This window comes from Sycon ciliatum, chromosome 2 (genome assembly GCF_964019385.1).
Source record: "Sycon ciliatum chromosome 2, ocSycCili1.1, whole genome shotgun sequence".
Lineage (NCBI taxonomy): Eukaryota > Metazoa > Porifera > Calcarea > Leucosolenida > Sycettidae > Sycon > Sycon ciliatum.
In genome coordinates, this window is record NC_088644.1 from 4,200,794 (window position 1) to 4,219,607 (window position 18,814).

The window sequence follows — 18,814 nt, forward strand, 5'->3', positions numbered from 1 at the left end:
ACACACTTGGACCTAGTCGGTGCCGATCCCAGCCTCAGTAATGTCAAACCGTGGTGTGCACACGGATGACAACTCTGCAATCAAGCCAGGAGTCGGAAGGCATACTGAATCCGGGTCCCTCATGAAATCAGCAGTTTGAAATCATTCAGACAAGACCCGGCATTATATTCAATTCATTCACCGATTAGAACCTGGGGAGAAAGTGGCACCGTCCATACTGCAGCATGCAGTGAGTGTGTCCCGGACACTACACCCAATGATAGCAACCGCAGCAGTGAGCCCAACATCATGGGGCGTTCAGTCATGCCGCACTCCGCTAGCTTCTCCAAAATGGAAGTGGAACAAAGAATAACTTTCTTCAACTCAATACCAGTCATTAGTATAGGTATTCAGGTCATCAAGCGAAGTACAATGCAAGAATATATAATTGAAGAGAAATTGATAGAGTAAACTTTCAAGCAGATGAAGATACACCCTGGTAAGCATGGGATATGTCCCTCGTGATATCAATAACTTAGTGAAGATTTTGACAGATCCTACACTCAACTTCCCGCATGTAGTTGCTACTTGAGCAATAACTTGCTATACATATAAATGTTTTAGCAAATCAAATATAGCCATACCCTGAGTACTTGCATGGTGCAAAGAACACAATGCCAACCAGAACACCGAAACTGTGGCTCCATAGCACAGCTCCAACTTGAACCAGATCATGGCCGATGGTGCACACAGTGCTCATTCCTGTCCGGTTGGCCGGCCGCCCGGCGTTGGGATTTCACCTTGAAGAACGGCGGCCAGAGTGTCAAGATCGATATTCCCACCGGACACGACGGCCACAATTTTCCCACGCCCTGCTAGACCCTTGACGGCAGCTGCCAGCGGTGCAGCGCCTGCTCCCTCGGCGACCGTGTGATTGACTCGAACCATGCTACGTATGGCAGTAGCAGTTTCTTCCAAGGACACGGCAAGCGGTTGCTCCATCACCTGCGTGACGAGCGGCCACATCTCGGGCAGGACGGACTTGCCGCCGATCCCGTCGACGAATGTCGGCGTGTGCTGGCACTGTGTGGGCTTGCCGGCAGCGCAGGCGGCACGCAGAGGCGCCGAAGTCTCCACCTCGACGGGAAAGACCTTGCACTGCGGTCGCATCTCCTTCATGACGGCACCCACGCCCGCACACATCCCACCGCCGCCGTACGGCACAACCACGGCGTCCACGTCGGGCAAGTCCTCCAGGATCTCCAGAGCAATCGTGCCGTTGCCAGCAATCACCGCGCTATCGGCGCACGGGTGCACAAAGTGCTTGTGCTGAATTCCCTTCACTGAACGTGTTTCCATTGTGCGCCACCACTCCTGGTAGGAGACAGGGACAACATCTGCACCGTACCTCTTCAAAGCCGTCACCTTGGTTTCTGGTGCGGAATTGGGCACCACGACTGTACAGGAGTAGCCGAGGTTGCGTGCGCACCACGCCAATCCCTGTAGAAATCACACCGAGCAACAGTCCTTTTGTTGTTTGATTTTATTTCAATTCCCAGTGACCAACCGAGCAGAGGTACTCAATAACAAGGCAGCGGATGAAGGTGCCCTTACACACCCACATGATCATTCTGCTATTTTCACTCTGTTTTTGGAATTTTCTCAGGAACAGTTGGAGTTGAGCCTCAGTAAGTCAGTTTTCCCCGGGAACGCCGCGAATTCTTCACCGGGCCGTTACAGAACAAGTATCCAAATAAATAAACTGATGCAGAACATTGAAACACAATGCCCATATTCAAGCCGTGGGTATCCGTGACTGTGGCAATGGCCCGGAATAGGGTTCGCCGGGGACTCTTGCTTTCGGGGGAGTATTTCAAATCGCAATACTCTTCAGCAGCAGAGACTGCGCACATTATAAGTGGCCAGGACCGCCGGAAGCAGTTTTCGATTGGTCTGGTAGTATCATGGCCTTTCATACTTTGGGTATCATACGGCGGGTACACATGCCCTCCACAGTAGGAAACATGAGTTGGTGGCCAAAATGTTGGTCCGGTGATAACCTGGACCAACCGGACCGGCGGGCCTGCCACTGACTTCATAGTCATACAATCCCTTCTGGACTGACTGCCGTTCCACTGGGCGGTGTAGTGCCAATTGCACAGCCGCGATTGCGCAACCTCGACAGGAAGTGTGCCTAGTATGTTTTAATACGCCTGGTCATGATCTTGCTTGTACATGACGTGCATTCGTGATCATGACTGGGTGGCGGGTGAGCCTGGGATCATGATGACAATTATGGACCAGCATGGTGTATGGCAAGCAAGCTGCAGGACATGCGTTGCCGTCTATTCTCAGCAACAAACACTTGAAATCCAGGTCAGTACATGAACACGAATACTTGAAGGTGAACAGGTGCCAGGCACAGGAGCACACAAACAGTCCACCGCCCGCCCCGTCACATTCCAGGCAGCATTGCCATTACAGTTCTGCATTACCTGGTGGCCTCACTCACCAACTTACTTACTTATTACATGACTACTAGTAGTACATTGAATGATTCGCATGCATTGGTAGTCTACTGTACTGACTCTTACCTGGCCAAAATTCCCAGCACTGGACGTGATGACTCCATGGTTTCTGCAGGTCTCAGCATCACAAGACAGCAGGGCGTTGAATGCTCCTCTAGCCTTGAAGCAACCCGTGTGTTGCAAGTTCTCCAACTTCAGATAAATCTTCAGTGGCGCACTCGCGTCCCCGTTGCCATCCTCCTCCGCATGACTATTGCCCAGTGCGGTTTCGTCGGTGGGGCCTAGCAACTCCACAAGAGGCGTCCTCAATACGTGTGGTGCGATGCGCTTGCGAGCCTCATGCACCGTCTCCGTGCTGGGCAAAGTCACGATCGGTGCTGCCCCGGCCGGAGGAAGGAGAGTCGACATGGTGGTGTCACTGAGTCTGTGCGCACCCAACACACGCTGCGAAGTGCTATGACCAAGCTTGTACGTCAGCCAGTCTCTTGACTTGAGTCTTGGGCTCACTCTCTCCGCGTCTTGATACGTGTAGACTACGCCTACAGAGAGTACAATGAACCTGTTCAATCGGAAAAATAACACCGTAGCAGAGAGAACGTGATATTATTGTACCAAACAACTGCACCTGACTGAATGAACCTCAGCCTATTCAGTGGTATTCAGGAGTAGCCAGCCTACTCAGCTCAGTCACAGTAACAGTAGACACGCGCGCGAGCTAGGCTAGGGCGGACTCTATCACGGCGGATGCCAATCGTTTGAACAGCAGCTACTGCTGTGCCTCACGCGCACTGACTATGTCCAAGTGCAACACTTGGATAGATCAATCCTTTTACGACTACAGCCGGCCTGTACCATGTGTACAGACGACCTACCGAGCTGGCTGTTGCACACTTGCAGGCTCTTCAAAGTTGAAATTGTCCTCTTGGAGTTCAGAAATTCAAATGGCAATCACAGTGCAGCCAGACTCTGCGAAGGCTTGATACTGATTGATTCCCCAAGCGACCGGATTCTGTAATTTTGTGTTACAGCCTGGTACCCCGGCGATTACAGGCTAGGCTGCTAGCTTCACACAAAACAAAATTTTGAATAAGACGACAAAAAAGCCTAAACTGAGCCGGTTCTACTACAGTACGCGGCGCGGTGATACTCAGTGAAGAGAAACTGAGCCTTGAACTGTTGAAGTAAGACTTCGCTTTCACGCTCGGATCGAGATACTTGAAGTAATTATTTGTCCACATACATGTAAATAATAATTTACAGTAATATTATTGTACCTGGCTCGTTCTCTGCATAAATTTTGCCGTAGTAATTTTTACTCAAGCTACAAGTAGAGCTTTGTGTAGCTACAGCAAGCTGTGGATCGGATCGCGGACATGTACATGTCGACAGAACTGTTTCGTCCTTTTTTTTACCGTATTTATTTTTGGCACAGAGGTCCATCAGCGCCATTTTTCACCATGACTACGAGCACAAACCTACTTGTAGCTGTACATGTACCATGTGTACGTCTCAGACTCTGAAGACTGTATAAATCTGTATGCATATGCTAGCAAGTAGCATGCAGGGGGGGGGGGGGGTATGCGGCATATGCATGCAGCACACTGCACAAGGCCTGAACATTATTATTATTATGCGTGTGTAGTGTAGGGCTATGTGTGCGTGTATGTGTATGCGTGCGTGCGTGTGTGTGGTGTGTGTGTGTGTGTGTGAAATTGGCCAAAAAAGGTACCGGTGCATCTAGTGGCTGCTTCTATCAAAGCAGTGTTCGATGCCAGGTTGCAACGCTAACGCCGAGACCCCTGGTAGTGGTCGGTCGAGTTGCTCCCTGTACATCGGCACGTCGTCCCTACATCCCCTAGCCCTGTGTCTTGTCTTGTGTTTGTCTCCACATCATGTCTCTTTTGTTTGTCTAGGCCTATATAGGGCTGTGTTCCCAATAAAATAAAATAAAATAAAAAACTAAAAAAGTGTGCTGTCGTACTGGTTACCCCAGCAAGTGTAGAGTGTTCATACTGATAGTGCTCCCTGTCTTGGCTAGCCCGACCTAACGTTATTCCGATGTGCTCCGTGTGGTGCAGCTAAGTAGACCAGGTGTACATAGTCATTGGGGTCGATTCACATGGCTTCGCCAGTTGTGTGGATTACTACTGAGACAGTTATCTGGCGCTTGTCTTCATCTGTTTCATTCAGAATCAGATCCGCTATCGTTGCTATAAAGAGAAAAGCTGTAGGTACACATCCAGTGCATTTGCAGATTTACATGCTTCTCGGGCGTATACATGGTGTGTGTGTGTGTGTGTGTGTGTGTGTGTGTGTGTGTGTGTGTGTGTGTGTGTGTGTGTGTGCCAGTTGCTCGGATTGAGCAGTTATCTGGCACTTCTGGCTTGTGTAATCAATGGTGCTACAAGTAGGAATGCTTATACATGTACATGTACATGTACAATGTAGTTATAATCATATCCACTCTGATTTAGTCACCCACATTAGTAGCAACCTTCTCTGGGCCATCATGGGGGCAAGGGTAACATTTAATGCAGTTGGATCCTGGGACGGATACCCTGATGCCGGCAATTCTTTTTCTGCACCGTGTCCTCACCCACTTTCCGAGGTGTGGTGAACCCATAAGTTGGATCATTTCCAAGGACACCCAGAGTTTGGGGATTTCGAGAGGAGGGGGGGGGGGGGAGGAGGAGGGGAGCGGGTGTCGGCCGATCTACGGTTCAATAGCCATCTTTTCAAGATTCCTTTTGAACCTCCCTCCCGATGGCGATGACAATGGACTTGACAGACAGTGTTCACTTAGTCTAAATCTTCACCTCCACCTATCCGGAACCAGCACCAGCACCAACTAGTAGCACCGACACTGCCCACCGAAGCCCGTAATAGTGCTCTCCGATCGTTCCTCCACGCCACGATCCAAGACTGGAATCGTCTCCCATCTGCCCTGCTATGCAACCTTCCCACGCAGAAGGGAGTGCAGGTATTCAAGGAAGGCGCCTGCAAGTCTCTCTGCAGTCGAGACAGGCACTCAGCCACAGATGCTCTCTGAACCCTCCCTGAACCCTCCTTTTTACTAGGCTCTATCACATGTATCATCTTTCCATTTTCACCCTCAATACAAATGTACTCCCCCTGCCTCCCCTCCCCCCTGTGCCTACTCCTCCCCACTTTTCGGTGCACTGAAGTGTCGCTGAAGCCGAAACCTCAGGTCGGCGGAGATGCTCCAGCTTCACCACCACAGTTGCGCCTGCAGCCACCACCATCATGCAGTATTCAGTTCTCGAGGTTTGTGGTTTCTCGTAAAAAAAATTAAAAAATCCTCTGGGCCAGACATGAAAAACCCCCGATACAGTATCTGGCACTCGTGTAGTACTGTAGTGTACATACCTATTTAATAGCCTATATAATAGGCCAGTCATGCAGTCAGCCTATAGCCCAGTCATGCACATGTATAAGTACATGTCAGCGCACAAATTGATTATACATGTATTGAGATCTACCAGTAGCCTACAAGTACAGTACTAGTACTACATGTATGTCCTGAGGCTGAGGTCAGTGCTAGTGAGGATGATACATTCAACTGTCAACACAGCCTGCGTGAGGCGTTGCCCTGCCACTCGTCTGACGGGTAGGCAGGGCTCTGGAAACCAGGCTGCGGCTGCTAAGACCAAGAAATGGATGAAGGATATCCCTGATTCCCATTCTACAATGCGCTACACTTTCACCGTTGCATATCCATGTATGGGGACAATGTGAGCTGCGTGTAGTGTTCTCTGGTGTCAGAAATTGTCCCAGTCAAGAGATACTATATCAATTAGCATAGCGTCGTAACACGCAGTGTTCTCTAGGCTGAGATATTCACAAGTTGTGTCACAACTAAGATACTTTCCCAAGTTGTAGCGTGCTACACCTGCTGTCGATTCGGCTTTGCCTTGGAGTGGAGCTGCAGAGGACAGGATTAGCAGCAACGGATTCCTAGACAGCTTGCATGTGGAACAGTTAGCCCCGTCTCGGTTGCTGGCGGAACGCGCTCCATTCCGGGACGCATAAGCAGCGCGTCGCTGTTGGGCGGTACATCTCAGTGCATGTGCATGTGTGGGTGGTGCGGCAGTCACCACCATGCCGGCCGTCCAGTCTCCAGACGACAAGAAGAAAAAGCTGCGAAAGCAGACGTCCAGCGGGTTCCTGGATAGGCTGGTAAGTAATCCTATCATTCGAGAAGAGCTGCATGATGCAGTGCTCATACACACGCGCAGTCACCGCAGTGCCTCATTGCCATTGCCATTGGCGATGGAGATTAGTGAGTGATGTACTACAGACAACAGTCAGTAGAGCATGCCGATAGAAATTCGCCACCAATTGGCATGCGAGGTTTGTGTGCGGGGTGCTCAGAACCTGTACTGCATGCATGGAGTGTCTAGTGAGGCAACCACAGTTGTGCATGGCTGACTGGGCACAATGTTCATCGCCATCATGGTATGACATGGAGATAAAACAAGTGCTGTATACTCCTGCTGAATATGCACACAGCCACACTCCACAGCTAGGGCTTGTCTTCAGTGGCGTTGTACCTCGAATGGCTCTTCACATCCCCATAATTATCACACTTTGTGCATTTAGCAATATGGATGATTACAGCTAGGGGAAGTGTTTGGTGTTAAAAAGCACAATATTCCTGTCTCATTAGCTAGGTGATGAACGCATAATAGAGTATGGGATAAGACCACGAACAGCAGTGTGTGCACACACGAGATGATCTTGTATTCGTCGCATAGCCTATAGACAGTACAGCACATGATGGTGTGCGACACTGCATTGTCGCCTCGTTCAGTGCATGTGGACTGCAGAGGAGTAGGGCGCTTTGGACTTTAGTTTCCGGGTGCCAACGAAATTGAATGCAGTTGTATGACTGTGGCTACCCTGCTCTCTCTCTCTCTCTCTCTCTCTCTCTCTCTCTCTCTCTCTCTCTCTCTCTCTCTCTCTCTCTCTCTCTCTCTCTCTCTCTCTCTCCTCCCCCCCCCTCTCTCTCTCTCTCTCTCTCTCTCTCTCTCTCTCTCTCTCTCTCTCTCTCTCTCTCTCTCTCTCTTTCTTCTCTCTCTCTCTCTCTCTCTCTCTCTCTCTCTCTCTCTCTCTCTCTCTCTCTCTCTCTCTCTCTCTCTCTCTCTCTCTCTCTCTCTCTCTCTCTCTCTCTCTCTCGCTTTCTCTCTCTCGCTCTGCTCTTTTCTCGGTTGCCCCATGCAGCGACGGAAAAACACAAAAAGCAACCTAAACGTGCCTGACACTCCTCGGGAAGAAGACGAGGATGCCGGAAATGACCTGCCCTACACTGAATCCTCCCCAGCACTGCTTGAGAGGCCCGACAATGAAATACCTCGTCGCACAGACAGCTTTTCTCGCAGCCCAAACGTACCCGACAACCATGATGATGGAATCCGTGATCAACGGCAGCGCTCTGGGTCGTTGCTACGAACCAGTCCGGCAAAGGTCCCACCTCCTAGCGAGGAGACGTTCCCACCGCAGCTCAAGCCACTCACTCTACAACGTAAGGTCATCCAGGAACACAATGACTGTATAAATTATCGTCACGTCGTTACCTAGACATACAATGTACATGTACTAGTGGTCGTACAATAGCCAAACTAAGACTACTTACTTGTACAATGTGGTTACTTTCGACAGATACCAGCAAGACTTGAAGTAACTACTTTACTTACCGGTAGTTGTAGAATTACATAACCAGGTACCTGGCCGCGCTTGGGACTACCCCGTCCTCTTGTCACCATGGTTACCGGCAGTAGATATACACATACCGGTAGTAATAGTACATGTAGATCTACATCTAAAATGACTTGCGTAGATTTACTCAGGGCAGTCAGGCTGAGGCCAGTGAGCTGTAGATCTACATCTAAAATGACTTGCGTAGATTTACTCAGGCTGAGGCCAGTGAGCTAGACTAGAGGGCTTCGAAAACAGACGCTGTAGTGACTGTAGTTTTGATATTTTGTATACTGACTACTGTACTCTGTAGTGACCCACCCACCGTCCGTATATGATCGTAGATCTACGTCGTAGATCTACATCGTACATGCCGTGATTCCAATCAGGGAGTCGTAAAATACCGGTATTTTACGACTCCCTGATTCCAATGTTCCGTCAGTGCGCGACACCGTATACACTAGCGAGGTGTTGCCGTTGAAAACTGAAGTGGTAAGCCGGCGAAGAACAACTAGCGCTATGTTAATGGCAGGGAGTCGGGCTTTTACGACTCCCTGGTTTATGGTGTTCCCTTCGTCTTCGGTCCTGTATCCTGGTATCTGTGACCGCTAAGTACTAATACGTTACACGTTAGTGGCACTTACAACTGGCAGGTGCCAATTCGCGCAGACGTGGTGGCGGCCGATTCTGACAACGCTTTCGTCGAAACAAAGCCAAAGGTAGATCTACGTCCACACTCTGACTCTCTTGGTGATCTTGTGGGGCATGATGTCAGGATTGTGGTGCGGTCGCATGCGTCGTGGAAGACCCAAATCGATATGCGGTGAATGAAGGCTGTGCTAGCTTGGGATGGAAAGACTTTCTTCTGAAAAGACAAACGCGTAGGCTTTCTCCCGTTTGATGCTAGTCATTGGTGTGGTTCTGAAGGATGGCAGTGCGTGCTATGCGATTGAGACATGGTACTAATATTCTCATAGCGATCGAACAGATCACCAGACCGTCTCGTTTAGCGATTTCGGAGCCCCAGTTCCGTGATTTATCCCCACTCGGCTTTGTGGCTGACAAAACATTCCCGACTTTTTTCTGTGCTTTAGACGGCGAGCCAATGTCAACCTTGATTCAAGGCTCCTTCCCGTGGCAAGTTCAGGTAAGTCGGGATGTCACGGATGCTGTTGACACGGCCCGGTACATGAATCAGGAACCAAATGACTGAGCGGTTTCCTGTGCTTGATGTACAGTCTGTATCGGCTATAGCGTACCCTTTTGATTTCCGTGATTTTATCACTATAACCGATGCATCACTATATGCGATACGATCGATTTTTTTCGAGCGACACATGAAAGGCAAGGAAATACTTCCAGCATGGCGTTTTGACAAAATGAGCATGCTGCATAGTTGACAGTGCCCGCATTTCCATAAAAAATTCTGTTATGTACATGTATCACTATCGAAATAAGCAATGTGAAGAAAGTAAAAAAATAGGGCCTTTGATATTATTGCTACATGTATTTTAAAGTTATCACTATAGCCGATAATAATATAGTGTGTTATGCATGTTTTGATTCTTTGTTGCCATCATAATATCCGATATATCATTACATCCGATAATATTGGTTATAGTGATATTTATACTGGATAAAATACGTTTTGCTTTTGATATTTCGTACCAATATCACTGTAGCCGATATATTCTTATATCCGGTCACTCTATAGCCGATACAGACTGTACTAGAGTTGGGACATAATTCAGAGAACTACTTGAGACTGCGGCCTAGAATATCTTATCATCTTGGACACTGGGGTGGATACGTGTGTAGATCTGCACTGAACATAATGTAGCAACATCAAGCGGCGCTATGTTCATGCCATGGACCTTGACCTGCGCTGCACCTGCCATGGACGTTGACCTGCACTGCACCCGCCATGGAATGCAGGCAACACATACAATGTACCACAGGTTGAAGTCTCCCAAATTCTCCATGTGCAAGTGAATGTTATAGCACACACATTTTATGTTATCTTTCTAGCGCCTTGTATTGAGTTATGACTGTACTAATATGTGGGTTCATGGTCATTTCAGTTCATGGTCATTTCTTGAGAGTCGATTCACTGGTGGTGGCCAGCTAGTGGCTGAAATGTTTGATATCTCTCAAGCTGTCGCTCTGGCCTCTGGGACTGTGTTGAGGGCTGTGTTGAGGGTTGTGTTGAGGGCTGTGTTGAGGGCTGTGTTGAGGGCTGTGTTGAGGGCTGTGTTGAGGGCTGTGTTGAGGGCTGTGTTGAGGGCTGTGTTGAGGGCTGTGTTGAGGGCTGTGTTGAGGGCTGTGTTGAGGGCTGTGTTGAGGGCTGTGTTGAGGGCTGTGTTGAGGGCTGTGTTGAGGGCTGTGTTGAGGGCTGTGCGGAGAGTGAAGTCAGAGCAAAGCATAAGCCTAGTGCCTACGTCACTGTCGGGATAAAACGCTGGCCTAAACATTGTCTCGCAGCTGAATTAGGTAGCGTGTGTGTGGTTCTTTGATTTCCATCCTCCCCGCAGTTCCTGGGAACAATAGCCGACTTGGAAGACTGGCGGGTGGCTTCGACGCGTATGGAGCTACTGGAAATGGTCGACTATGCTCAGGTAAATGAATGGGTTCCACCTCCACCGCATGCATTGATGAACAGGACGAACGCTGTTGCTGTGCAAGCGTAGTGGTGGCTTATGTGATCATGGTGATACCACTTTAACTATTAGATAAGCCTTGTGTTTGTTGACAGCATGTAACAAGGCGGAGACCACCGTGTTCGCCAACCACGGAGGTTGTAGTAAGATCACTGTTTCCGAACACGGTGGTCTCCACCTTGTTGCATGCTGTCAACCAACAACACTTCTAACTACTACAGACTAGCAGTGACCACACTGTGCAATGTAATAGTCCATGGACACTGTGAGTCTGAATCAGGTACACATGCACTGCATGGGCTGAATGGGTGGACAAAGAAAGATGGCACTCGGTGTCACATGACAATGACTCACTGCAATTACACTAGTGGTACATGTATCATGGTGCGCGTTATGATACACGGTGGACTGGCTATACCTGCGTGTGTCCTGCAGCATAAAGAGTGCTTGCTAACCAAGGCCTACAAGTCACAGAAGCTCCACATCTCGCCACTGTGGCTGAACGTCACTGATGATGACAACAAGGTGAGGGACGTGCAGCTCTGCAAGTGCTGCACCCACACCTACCAACCATCCCGATTTTGCCGCGACCGTCCCGATATCGAGGGTGGTAACAGGCACCCAAAATTGCATTTGTCCGGCATTCCTCACAACTACATTTGTAGAAATGTTCATACCTTCACCTAGGTATATCGTTGTTCCGATCTCAAGTTTGCAAAGGTTGGCAGATATGTGCACCATGGCTTGAGTGCCTACTATGAATAAGTGATACCATGTTGCCGCGACATGCTACTAGTGAACACATCCATTTCCACCTGCAGCCTTGCTGATTCATTTTAACCTTGACCCATCATGACAAATGTCAGTGTGTGTGTGTGTGTGTGTGTGTGTGTGTGTGTGTGTGTGTGTGTGTGTGTGTGCGTGTGTGTGTGTGTGTGTGTGTGTGTGTGTGTGTGTCAGTCTCTCTGTGGGTCTGCCTGCATGTCGCCCTTGTGGCACCAAGACTAAAACAATGTTAAGATTAACAATTGATGTAAACACCACATCATTCCATTGCTATCCTCTTGTTTGTTGCGCTGTTCTCTCTCTCCCTGCACAGCACTTGTTGGCGCGCTGTGAGTTGAAGCTGATTGGTAGCGTGGGCTATGTTCAAGATGACACGGAGCATGTGCTGGTCATCAAGTGTTGTCAGGCACCGCTCATTGAGTGCCGCTGTCTAGTCTTCAAGATCGACACTGAGGTATGTATTGCATTGTATACTATAATACTGTATTTGAATTCTCAAGTATGTACACACGGACTACAAGCCCGAGTACATGAAAGCGAATGTGAGAATGGAGTTAAATAAGGGGTTTCGGAAGGAGGAGGAAGGTCAATGTACAGAACACGTTGACCTTGAAGCTCACTTTCACACAAGAGAAACCTGAGCCTGAGGATTTCGAGTAACTCATGACATCCTATGATGAATGTTGGACCAAATCTGCTGCTAAGCATTTCTAATTTTCTACCTTAGCAAGACCCACCTCAGGGAGAACTTTTTCTGGTCCACGATTCTTGTTGTCAAAGGTGTAACTAAGTGTGAACACATGTTGTGTCCTGATTGCTCATGTATACAGAACAACGCACGGCACATATGCAGTACGATCAAGAATGCATTCGAGCTCCACATTGGCCAGATCCAGTCTGAAATGCGCGCCCTGGAGGCGGCGGCCAGACTGCAGTCGCCAGACGGCAAGAACAAGGTGGCATCGGCGCCCAACATCAGTGCCATGGCACGCACAGCATCGCGCGTACACATTCGCAAGCCCACCGAGAGGCGAGCGGGGTCGGACACCGAGCAGCGCAGACAGTCCGCGCATCACAGCTCGTCGGACACCGAGAGCCTCCACCAGTCCACCACCATCCTGGAGCAGCCCAAGCTGCCGCTGCAGATGTACCGCCAGAAATCCAAGACGTCTTTTCCGGATATGCAGGCTGTGGCCACCGCCACTACACCTACCGGTGCTGGACTAGGTGCACGCAAGAAGTCACGTACACAAATGCTTGCGCAATCCCAGCGAGACAGCAGCGATTCAGACTCGGTCGCCCACTACAAGGCGGCAAAATCCAAATCATCCGAGTCGCTACGTAGCCCGATGGGTGCCGAGGCTGGTAGCAGGGACGCGTTCGATGGCGGCCACTCCAGACACGGCAGTGATTCGCTGGCCCAGTCATCGGCCAGTGTTCAGCAGAAACTGGGCAGTCTGCCAAGACCCCCAGTCATCCAAACGGAACAACACTCTGACGGCATGAGACGACGGCTGTCCACACTCAGTTTTCTCTCTAAGGACCCAACCTATGCATATGTATCAAGTCGTTCCATTACATCAGGCAGATCCCGATCGGCCGATGATCTCTTCTCACTCAAGTATTCAGAGATTGGGGAACACAAAGAAGAAAGAAGCTCTAAGGGTATTGATCCGTATGCCACATACGCCAAGTCATCCAAACAGGTCACTCATATTTATGCTCGGCCGCACAAGGATAGACAGACCATAGTGCCTGCGAGAAAGGTGAGCCAGTTCGATCCCTACTCGAACATCGATGAAGTGAAACTCGGCCTCACCTGGGCAAGTCCTCCGGTGCAGCGAACGAAACAAGAGCAGCAGCAGCCAGTTCCGCCACTCACACCGCGCCCCACACTGGCACGATCGAAACAAGGCCTAGCAAGTGCCAGCTCGGAATCGCTGACTGGTGGGAGATCGATTCCATCCTCACCGGCTGTCATAACACCCATTACATCACCAACAACACCGGTGCTAGCAGATCAGGCACAGAGGATGCTAAGCGACAATGATCCTGCATACTCGGTGCCAGTTCCAGTCGCTACGCTTGTTCATTCCTTGCCACCAGCTGCACCACCAGCACCACCAGCACCACCTGCACCATCAACAGGCCCACCAATCCCACCGGCACCACCAGTACCACCTGCTGTTCCGGCAACAGTTGAATCAATACGGGTTGTTGATACTGTATCAACAGGAACAGCACCACCCCCGCCTCCATCTTTAGGACCACCAGCAGCAATACCTGCATCTCCACCAGTGGCTCCACGTCCTACAGAATCCCTGGTGGAGACAGAATCATCTACAGAGTCAACGCCGCCTGCCCCGCCTGCCCCACCGCGACCTCCCTCCAGTCTGACAGGGAATTCAGGACCTCCTCCAGCACCTCCCCTAACACTGACCCTTGATTCCGGCCCACAGTCAATGTCAATACCTGCACCACCTCCGCCACTACCCGCAGGCCTTCTTTCAACCGGTCCCCCGGCGCCACCAAAGCTGCCCCAGGCGAAGGAGACAACCACCACCACATCGAACATTCCAGCGCCTCCGCCACCAAATCTTCTATCCACTTCAGGATCTCCACCGCCACCACCACCACCACCACCACCACAAGGAAGTGGCTCAATTAATGCTCCACCAGCACCAGCAGCACCAGCACCACCACCAGCATCATCAGCAGCACCAGCACCTCCACCACCCCAGTCCAGCACTGCAGCAGGTGCTCCCCCACCGCCTCCCCTACCAAAGGGACTCCTCTCTAAAGGTGGGCCATCGCCAAAGAAGCCTGTCGGCCTTGCATCATCACCTCTGGCTGCTGAACAGGTAGCTGTGGCAAATGCAACTTCTCCATCAGCAGCAGCAGCAGCACCCCCACCACCTCCTAGCCTCACTGGTGGTGCTCCTCCGCCAGCACCTCCGCCACCACCCAACCTCTCCAGTGGTTCTCCTCCACCACCACCCAACCTCTCCAGTGGTTCTCCTCCACCAGCACCTCCACCACCACCCAACCTCTCAGGTGGCGCTCCTCCACCAGCACCTCCGCCTCCACCCAGCCTCTCAGGTGGCGCTCCTCCACCAGCACCTCCTCCACCACCCAGCCTCTCCAGTGGTTCTCCTCCACCAGCACCTCCGCCACCACCCAACCTCTCCAGTGGTTCTCCTCCACCACCACCCAGCCTCTCAGGTGGCGCTCCTCCACCAGCACCTCCACCACCACCCAACCTCTCCAGTGGTGCTCCTCCACCAGCATCTCCTCCACCACCTGACGTGGCCTCTACAGGTCAAGCAGCAGCACCGCCCGCACCAATGCCCTCGGGTGGAAGCAACATTCCCCCTCCCCCACCATTGCCAACTCAAGACCAACTTGATGGCAAGGTACCAATAGTGCCGAAGAAGAAGGAAGAAGCAAAGGATGCGGGACCGAAGACTAAGTGGATTGAAGAACAATACTCCGAGTATGAAGATGAGGAAGTCTCAGATGAAGAAGGTATGATGCATGCTCTAACATTTTTGATTTATACTACACAACACAACACTGCCGGATTTGGCACAATGGAATCTGCAGTACTAGACAATGCACTTCAAAGAGTTAATCCTTGAGTTGCCGGTACATCATATTAAAAAAGGTTCAATTTAGAAAGCTGTCTCTGCCTAGTGTGTAAGCTCTCTCAGCTGCACCACAATGCCAATAAGGATTGCGAAATAACTTACAGCTAGTCTGGCCTAGAGTTATTACTACATCCTCTCAGCTCTGCAACACCAATTGGTTTACAGTCTCGTTCACTATGCATCTGTGTACATATGTGTGCGTGCGTGAGTGCACACACACACACACACACACACACACACACACACACACACACACACACACACACACACACACACACACACACACACACATATGTACACACATTCCTTGACCTTGGTAAACGTTACGGCATTGATAGGTTACACAGTCCCCATCACCCATCAGGGGAGAGGGGTGGAAGGGGCTGAGGAGCAGCACTTCTGACGGCACACTAGATGATGACGTAGTCATAACTTCATGTGGCATGGGAAGTCGGCCCTTTCTGCACTGTCCTGCGTTTCGTGCGGTCACACTTGTGTCTGGCCAAGCTGCTGCTGGACTTGAAACTGCGGTGACAGGTGATGCACTGTGCACTGTGGAGTGATTGGATTGCCGAGATGCTCGGTGTTGGGAGCAGGCCCGTGATCACACCGATTCACATTCACACACATGCACACACACACACACACACACACACACACACACACACACACACACACACACACACACACACACACACACATACACACACACACACACACACACACACACACACACACACACACCCACACACACCATTGATGTAAGCATACAAGGCAGCTCAGGAATGATATTGTAGTTGAAGGTACGTTGCCTGAATTGAGAGGCTTTGTGCGACCATTTTTTTTCCTTTTCCACTTCAATGCCGGCACCGATGTCTCACGTTCAAATGCAGTTTCTGGTGCGGAATTTGGAAGAGAGAAAAAATGCCGTGCGAAACCTCTCTAACGTTATCATACGTGTTTTTGTCTTCAGATCCTAACTTGAAGAAGGTAATCATGGAAGAAACTGAAGGCTACATATGGCAAGTAAGTGCAACGGGTTCAGGCGACGTAGATTGGTCAAAGGTTTACCTTACTGAAATTGATACTCAATCTAATTAATTGTCCATGTCTCTGTTAGAATTGATGAGCAGTGGTCTACATAGCACCAAGTACTGAAGTAGCAGATAAGGGTGGGTTCGCAAAATGGTCAGATCTGCACTGGGAGGCACCGACGGTGTGACAGCTCCTAGTCAGCTGACGAAAAATCATTTTTAATTTGTTTAGATTTTATATTGGTAACTTATTCCCGTGTTCATGTGTTGTGCAGGTTGAAGCAAACTTGGGCCAGGTAGGCTTCAACCAGTTCCGCCAGCTGATGGATAGATACGTTGATCGCAAGGCTGATTCCAACATCAATGCCGTGTGCCGTTCACTCAAAGTGCAGCTGAGAGGAGACCTGTAAGTATTTCTCAAAGGCTGCGGCCAAACCAGTGTGACACCCACCCACCCGCCCGCCCGCCCGCACGCACGCACGCACGAACACACACACACACTATTTGTTCTTCTGTCTGTTTGTCTGTTTCCGTTGTGCATCTGTATGTCTGTCTCTCCTTTCCTTCTGCCATCCCTCGGTATGACTGTCTCTCCATCCCTCTGTATGACTGCATATCACGTTAACAACCTTGACATAGGAATCCAGAACACTCGTGTAACAGCAGAAGATGATGCGGTCCTGTGTTGTTTTTCCCATTTCTAGGCTGTATCTCCGTAAGGGTGCACTGAGAATGATCCGGAAAGAGGACCGTCAGACTTACATGGAGAAGATGGATGTGGAGGCGCTTCCCCGTGAGTTCACAGCCTGATCAGCGGAGGGCACCGTAATGTGCTTGATAACATGTGACTGATTTCAAGTATAATTGTCCCGATGTGTGTATTACTACTAGCTTCAGTGTTGTTGGCAGGTCACACTGGCACGGCGGCATGCTTCACTCATCATGCACATGCTGCTCTATAGGAAGTAGGAGCAATCACATCTCTTACAAGTAGCATGTTCCACATGATATGACCAAGAGTACATAGGCGGTTATGTACTCTTGCAGTCTCTTGGTATGACTGAATGCCTCTAGGCCTACAAGCATTCCGAGTAATCAACAGTCGGTGACGCTGTCTGAGGCCACTCGCGGTCTGAGCATGTTTTTCTGTTGTTTTGCCTCTTGTGTACTCTCTACACAGGAATGACGACTGTGCGCAAACGGCGTCTCATTCGCACCAAGAAACGCGAGGTGCCCATCGACCATCCTGGTCCTGAGCCACTGCGCCGCAACACTATGACTAACAAGACAGGAAAACCCGGCATCAAGTCAACTCCTTCATCGGCACAGTTTGAGGGCATTCCAAAGTCAGCCAAGGGAATTGTTGCTACCGACACATCCAGCAAGGACTGGAAAGAGAAAGTTCTGGGAGCAAAGAAGGCCAAGAAAGCCGAGGAAGAAGCCCAAAAGCAACTCAAGCAGCAGCAAGACAAGGAGAAATGGGACTCTGTCCCTGCGTGGAAACGCAAACTGATGGAGCAGAAAGAAAAAGAGGCAGAGGAAAAGAATAAGCCCAAGGCCATGGCCGTCCAGCAGAAGAAAGAACTCCAGGCCAAGATTTCTGCAATGGCTCCCTGGAAACGGGAACTGTTCATCAAAAAGCATGGCTTGGAAGGGCAGTTCGATTTCTAAATATTGTCAGCCTGTGCTGCGTGGCATTCTTATCCTGTGGCAAGGTCTGCTTTGAGACAAACACTTTGATCAGAGTATTTTACAAAAAAAGCTGCCCATTGACCATCCATGGTCTATAGAGAATTAGCGTGCATCAAAGCAGCTTGTGTGCTTGCATGCGCTCAATCACTAATTGCATTGCTGCTTTCATGAGTTGAAATCTAGTACATCGAACTATGTTTGTGTGCTTAGTGTAAGAGTTGGTTGGTGTCGCCGGGTTGCGGCTCTCTCGCATTGAGTACTATAACGTTAGTATTACTAATACACGAAAATTGCACTGGAACAATGGTCATGTGACCCTGTCAGTTAGTTATACTGTTCGCAAATCACAATACTGTGGCACACATACATAATTATAGAGTTTATTATTATTATTATTATTTAATATCAGGATATGCCGTGTTCTGCTTAGATTGTACATACAACTGACCTTCTGTTTCCTGTGTAGTGATGTGAGAACAATTTTTTTAAAATATTGATTATGACCGATGGAATACCGTACTTTGGTCAAGATGAGCTTGGGTGCTTTTTTCCGAGCTAATAGTCAGTGGACTGGTGCATTGTACAAATATGAAAAGCATATCCGGACAAAATGTACGGTCAGTCATGTATCAGCAACAGAGAATTCAGTACTGTAGACCAGGGAGTAGTTTAATACCGGTATTTTATTACTCCCAAGCGTATACTACACTGTACCAGTATTTCCCTGTGTATAAGTCAGTGCTAGCAAGAGTACATAACCCCTGGGGTTATTTACT

General features: G+C 49.7%; 2 protein-coding genes across 3 annotated transcripts; one reads left to right on the top strand and one right to left on the bottom strand.

Moving 5' to 3' along the window:
- Positions 1–337: 337 nt before the first annotated feature.
- LOC135808322 (L-threonine ammonia-lyase-like) lies at positions 338–3,698 on the bottom strand. 2 transcript variants are annotated; one of them, XM_065321493.1, is made up of 3 exons: positions 3,380–3,698; positions 2,574–3,066; positions 338–1,479 (listed from the first exon to the last, which is right to left on the bottom strand). In XM_065321493.1, exons 2-3 carry the CDS (start codon positions 2,913–2,915, stop codon positions 736–738), a joined length of 1,086 nt encoding a protein of 361 aa, XP_065177565.1. In that variant the 5' UTR covers positions 2,916–3,066; positions 3,380–3,698; the 3' UTR covers positions 338–735. The 2 variants fall into 2 exon arrangements, with proteins under 2 accessions (XP_065177565.1, XP_065177566.1); XM_065321494.1 differs by having other exon boundaries at positions 2,574–3,698.
- Positions 3,699–6,196: 2,498 nt separating this feature from the next.
- LOC135808323 (uncharacterized) lies at positions 6,197–18,572 on the top strand. Its single transcript, XM_065321495.1, has 11 exons — positions 6,197–6,704; positions 7,749–8,049; positions 9,317–9,369; positions 10,754–10,837; positions 11,315–11,404; positions 11,979–12,119; positions 12,496–15,190; positions 16,286–16,338; positions 16,622–16,752; positions 17,051–17,139; positions 17,527–18,572. Exons 1-11 carry the CDS (start codon positions 6,627–6,629, stop codon positions 18,015–18,017), a joined length of 4,206 nt encoding a protein of 1,401 aa, XP_065177567.1. The 5' UTR covers positions 6,197–6,626; the 3' UTR covers positions 18,018–18,572.
- Positions 18,573–18,814: the final 242 nt, after the last annotated feature.